The 6,292-nt window shown below is 42.0% G+C and overlaps 1 protein-coding gene across 3 annotated transcripts in view; it reads left to right on the top strand.

The window, feature by feature from the left end:
- The window catches only part of LOC122551395 (disco-interacting protein 2 homolog A-like), a 278,397-nt gene that overhangs the window by 212,662 nt on the left and 59,443 nt on the right, over window positions 1-6,292 (top strand). For all 3 annotated transcript variants that reach the window (XM_043693215.1, XM_043693216.1, XM_043693217.1), the window contains one exon: window positions 913-1,049. In XM_043693215.1, the coding sequence (XP_043549150.1) occupies window positions 913-1,049 (137 nt within the window). The remainder of the gene's footprint in view (window positions 1-912; window positions 1,050-6,292) is intronic.

Raw genomic sequence — 6,292 nt, 5'->3', positions numbered from 1 at the left:
GCATTTCAACTCCTCCTCCCACTCCACCGAGGATATGCAGGTCATTGGACTCATCCACCGCCAAACCACAACAACCCGCCGGTCGGAGGGGGAGCGTCTTATCTTCCGACTGGGAACTCTCCAACCACAGGGGATGAACTTGGACTTCACCAGTTTCTTCATCCCTCCTCCCCCCACCTTGTCTCAGCCGAGTCCCTCCCGCCCGGCACCGCCTTCCTGGCCTGCAGTCTTCTTCTTGACCTCTCTGCCTCCATCCTACTCCGACCTATCACCCTCACCTTGACCTCTTTCCACCTATCACATTTCCAACGCCCCTCCTCCAAGTCCCTCCTCCCTACCTTTTATCTTCTCCTGCTGAACACTCTCTGCTCATTCCTGAAGAAGGGCCTGTGCCCGAAACGTCGAATCTCCTGTTCCCTGGATGCTGCCTGACCTGCTGTGCTGTTCCAGCAATAAAGTTTCAACTACAGTTCTCAGTCGCCGAACTGTACAAATCAATTTCTAAGTCAGAAATTTACTACTATCACCCACAAAAATATAATGAAAGTTAAGCCAACTTGCCTGGGGATTGTGAAATTCCTTATGAAAGATAAACAAACAAAGCTTTGTCAAATGTACAAGTTTTATAATTTCACTATACTTCAGGAAAAAAACAGGCACATTTGAACTTCACCACTGTATAAGCTGTTCCCTGTCTGTTATTCTTTAATGCTTTTACTTCAACAAATAAACTTCTAACCATTATCCTTATACTTCCTTTTCGTAGTTTGATATCAAGTTTTGTTTAAATTGTTTGTGAAACATGTTACGTTAAAGGTGCTAGATAAATGCAAGAGATTGTGGATGTTTTAGATAACTGGTACACTTTCTCTCCCCTTGCCTTCAATGTTTCTTAATCTGTCTGTCTTGCAGCATTAGTATGTATTGTAAAGTTTGAAGGTACCCCATATCTCTGCAAAACTGATGAGATTGGAGAGATCTGTGTGAGCTCGCGTGCATCTGGGGCATCATACTATGGACTGCCAGGAATGACAAAGACGGTTTTTGAGGTAATTGAAATTACTGTGAGAATACATTACTTTTTGGAAGTATATTTTAATTTTTTCTCGTGTTAATTGTTCCCATCCAAATTGAGAAGTTCCTACCTCTGGGGACTGAGTTGCTGTCTATTTAAAATCTTAAACTTGCATTTAGATTATCTTCCCCCTTCCTTTCACCTACATTCTACTGACTTAACATCACAATAGCTCAATCCTCTGGTGTTTTATGGTGTGAGAAAACTTTTGCCCACATTGATCTGTCTTGGAGTGATTTTTTTTTCTCTTTCCTGTTGCAACATATGTCTTGCTTTATGTGCATTTTATCATGATCTGAATATTCCTGAGCTAATTTGCAGGTTTAACATCACTTGAAGTTTTTTTTCAGTTTCTAAGACTTGGGCAATGGCCAATTTTTGTTTCATGCCTACAGTGTAATTTCTACTGTTTGGATTCTGACCATGACTTTTGTTTTGTCTTTTGTTTGATACCGGATGGCAAAAGTGAAGCACTAAGTTGTTTGATTACACTGACAATGCTATTTTCCCTCTTATGTAATAGCTGTATCAATGTCTTAATTTACCAAATGATTGGGGCAGGTTAATGGGTTTCTACAAAAAAAAATCAATGCATCCGGTTTAAAAAAAAATTGTGATCATCCAGCTTGGTATGAAAATTTCCATGTTCTAGCAATTTAGAGCAATATCTTTGCTGTTTTACAATGAGATTGCAGCCATTTTGAAACTAACAGATGAAGTGAAAGTAACTAATTTGGTTTCACCCAGTAGCCCTCTTAAAGAGCCAACTTCGAAGGTCAATTTAATGTCATAATTATACACGAATGCTGCAGTATTGATGATTTGTTTATCATGAATCTTCCTTTATCTGCTTAGTGTTAAGCAAATATGTCCTTAATATGTATATATTCTGCCTTGTCTCATATGTCTTCAGACATGTGGATCATTGGGATGCCTTCTGGGGAAGGTGGGACCTGTACAAAGGACAGGTTGCAATTGAACTGGAGGGACACCAATATTCTGGGCAGGAGGTTTGCTAGAGCTCTTCGGGAGGGTTTAACCTAGATGCGCAGGGGGATGGGAGCCTGTGCTACAGATTAGATGATGGAGTAGATAGTGAACAGCCAGATACCGCATTGAGAGGGTCTGAGGATGGACAGGCTCTTGATAGGACAAAGGAGCAGTCAGTGTGATGGATTGAAGTGTGTCTATTTTAATGTAAGAACTAACAGGAATAAGGGTGATGAACACAGAGCATGGATCACTATTTGGAACTATAATGTTGTGGCCATTATGGAGACTTACATATGACAGGGGCAGGAATGCTTATTGGATGTTCCAGGGTTTAGTTGTTTCAAAATGAATTTGTGTATTGTGGGGGTGTGTGGTGGGGGAGGCAAAATAGGTGGAGGTGTGGTATTGCTAATCAGGGATAGTATCTCAGCTACAGAAAGGGAATTCATCAAGGAGGGTTTGTCTATCGAGTCCGTATGTGTGGAAGTCGGAAACCAGAACGGAGTTGTAATTTTATTGGGAGTTTTCTCCAGCCCCCCTCCCCAATAGCAACAGAGCCATGAAGGAACAGATTGGGAGGCAGATTTTGGGCATGTGTAGAAATAACATGATTGTTGTCATGGGTATTTAAATTCACCCATGTTGTTTGGAATCTACTTAATTCCAATCGTTTGAATGGAACAGTTTTTGTCAGGTGTCTCCAGGCTGGGTTCCTGAAGCAATATGTAGAAAGCCCTAGTAGAGGGGAGGCCATATTGGATTTGGTGCTTGGCAATGGATAATGCCAGGCGTCAGATCTCCAGGTGGGAGAACATTTTGGTGATTGTGATCACAACTCCATGACCTTTGCTGTACTCATGGAGAGGGATAGGAGCAAAAGGTATGGGAAAGTGTTTAATTCGGGGAGGGGGAATTACAATGCTATTAGGCAGGAATTGGGGTGCCTAGATTGGAAACATATCTTCTCAGGGAAATTCGCAACAGAAATGTGGAGGTTGATTGGGAAGCACTTGCTGATAGTGGGACAAACCTGTCCAGCACTGAGACAGGGAAGGGATGGTAGGTTGAAAGAACCTTGGGTGACCAGGGATGTGGAACATCTAGTCGATTGGAAAAAGGAAGCTTACTTAAGATTGAGGCGGCAAGGATTATCAAGGCTGTAGAGGGTTGCAAGGTAGCAGGAAGCTTTCATGAGTAGGATTAGGGAAAACCCTAAGGCGTTCTACAGTTGCGTGACGAACAAGAAGATGGCAAGAGTGAGGATAGGACTGATCAGGGAAAGTGGAGGGAACTTGCACTTGTATTCAGAGGAGGTAGGAGAGGTCCTTCATGAATACTTTGCTTCAGTATTCACTCCTGGGAGGGACCTTGATGTTTCTGAAATCACCATGAAACAGACTGATATGCTAGATTGAGGGTGATGCTCGGCAGGAGGATGTGATGAAAATATTGAAATACATAAAGATGGATAAATCTTCTGGGCCAGACAGGATATACTCTGTTAGTACAGGAAACAAGGGAAGAGATTGCTGTGCCTTTGGCGATGATCTTTGCATCCTCACTGTCTGCTCGAGTGCTGGCAGATGATTGGAAGGTGGCAAATGTTAGTCCCTTGTTCAAGAAAGGGAATAGGGATAATCCAGGGAATTGCGGACCAGTCAGTCATACGTCTGTGGTGGGCAAAGTCGTGGAGAGGATTCTGAGAGACAGGATTTATGATTACTTGGATTACTATAGTTTGATTAGAGATAGTCAGCATGGCTTTGTGAGGGGCAGGTCATGCCTCACAAGCCTTAGTGAATTATTTGAAGATGTGACAAAACGCGTTGACGAAGGTAGAGCTATGGATGTGGTGTACATGTATTTTCGGAAGGGGTTGATCGGGTTTGCCATGGTAGTCTCATTCAGAAAGTAAGGAGGCATGGGATATAGGGAAACCTGTCTGTCTGGATACAGAGGGTGCTGGTAAATGGAAAGTATTCAGCCTGGAGCTTGGTAACCAGTGGTGTTCCACAGGGATTGGTTCTTGGACCTCTGCTCTTTGTGATTTTTATAAATGATTTGGATGCGAAAGTGGGTTAGTATGTTTGCTGATGACACGAAGGTTGGTGGAGTTGTGGATAGTGTGGAGGGCTGTCATAGGTTGCAACGAGACATTGACAGGATGCAAAATTGGGCTGACGTGTGGCAGATCGAGTTCAACGTGGAAAAGTGTGAAGTGATTATTTTTGGAAGGTTGAAATTGAATGCAAAATACATGGTTAAAGGCAGGATTCTTGGCAATGTGGAGCAACAGTGGGATCTTGGGGTCCATGTCCATAGATCCCTCAAAGTTCCCACCCAGGTTGATAGGATTATTAAGAAGGTGTATGGTGTGTTGCCTTTCATTAGCAGGGGATTGAGTTTAAAAACCACGAGGTTATGCTGCAACTCTCTTGAGCCCTGGTTAGACTACATGTGAAATAATGTGTTCAGTCCTGTTTGCCCCATTTGAGGAAAGATTTAGAAGCTTTAGAGAGGGTGCAGAGGAGTTTTACAAGAATGCTGCCTGGATTGGAGGGTATGACTTATAAAGAAAGGTTGAGGGAGCTCGGGCTTTTGTCATGTCGAAGAAGGATGATAGGTGTCGTGAGAGAGGTATACAGGATGTTGAGAGACATACATAGAGTGGACAGCCAGAGACATTTTCCCTTGGTGGAAATGTCTATCATGAGGGGGTATAATTTTTAGATAATTGGAAGACGGTTCAGGGGAGATGTCAGAGGTAGGTTCTTTACATAGCGTGATGGGTACGTAGAATGCTCTGCCAGCAGTGGTAGAGTCAAATACATTAGGGAAATTTAAGCAACTCTTGGATAGACACATTGAAGTTAGTCCAATGCAGAGTACATACGTTTGTTTGATCTGAGGGTAGGATAGAAGGCCAGCACAACAATGCGGGCAGAAGGGCCTGTACTGTGCTATGTTCTATGTTTTATTTGTCTTAACATTAGCATGCAATTAAGTATGTAAGCTGGCTCAAGCTTGAAGGTTTGTTTTCAGACATTTCATCACCATATTAGGTAACATCATCAGAAAGAGTCTCCAGTGAAGTGCTGGCAATATGTTCTGCCTCTCTGTAAGTCTTGATTTCTGAAGGTGGGTGATGTCATTTCCAGTTCTTTTTTTTTTCAAGGGAAGGTAGATTAGGATCTGAATCCTTGTGTTTATTGTTGGAGTTCTGGTTAGAATGCCATGCCTCTAAGCATTCTCATGCGTGACTTTGTTTCGCCTGTCCTAGGGTGTGTGTGTTGTCCCAGTTAAAGTGGTGTCTTCTTTGTCTGTATGATAGAAATTAATGATAGTGAGTCATGTCTTTTGGTGGGCCAGTTGGTGTACATGTATCCTGGCACATGTTGTATTCCATTAAACTGGGAGAATGGTGGCAAGTTCTCAATACATAGCCTGTGTCTTGATGCATTTGCCTGTAGAAGTAGGTAAAGGGCAGAGTTTGATTTCTAGGAATCATGATATTTCTATATGGCTCGAGCCAGTGCTGCTGATCCAAAGAAAAAATGTTTTTCATATAGAAATGTAGCATCCCTGTTAAAGCCAGTATTTGATTTTAAGATTTATCCAGTTTTCCCTAAAGAGCTTGAAGTACTGAAGATCAAGGTTGTTCTTTGTAAATTCCCCTCCAATTGTTCCATTCATCCAAAAATAACAGAATTTGGAACTTGCAAAAATTGGAAAAAACAGTCATTAGAAAGGAAGCAGAGTGCAGGATGGCCGCGTCGGTATTTGTTACATATAGAGGGTTGTTTTTATCTCCAGCTAGACAGAAAACAGAGTTGATGATGAGAGTTCCTGTTTCCAAGTTATGCCATTTAAAATCTACTATTGTACTGTCAGGGAAAAGATATGATTGAAGAGGAATGCTGGTGTCCAGATGTCAAACTTAAGTTGTTTACCAAAAAACTTGAAAAGTGTTCACAAATAATATTTTCCATTGCATCCAGTAAGTGAGTAGATACTTTTCCAGATATGAACATAGTTTCAGCCTTCAATGTGTTGAATTCATTCTCCAACCAGTCTTTTGTTGGTTTTATTCTGCACTCCAACATGAACACTAGCTAAGGCAGCCGAGATGATCATCTTGGAATTCATGGTAGCCCTTCCCAGGTCAATTAGGTTGTACGAATTTTCCAAAGATTTAGTTGATGTCAGTGACAACTATCCCAAGTT

Source organism: Chiloscyllium plagiosum, chromosome 7, assembly GCF_004010195.1.
Source record: "Chiloscyllium plagiosum isolate BGI_BamShark_2017 chromosome 7, ASM401019v2, whole genome shotgun sequence".
Taxonomy (NCBI): Eukaryota; Metazoa; Chordata; class Chondrichthyes; order Orectolobiformes; family Hemiscylliidae; genus Chiloscyllium; species Chiloscyllium plagiosum.
This window is presented reverse-complemented; position numbering and strand designations above follow the sequence as displayed.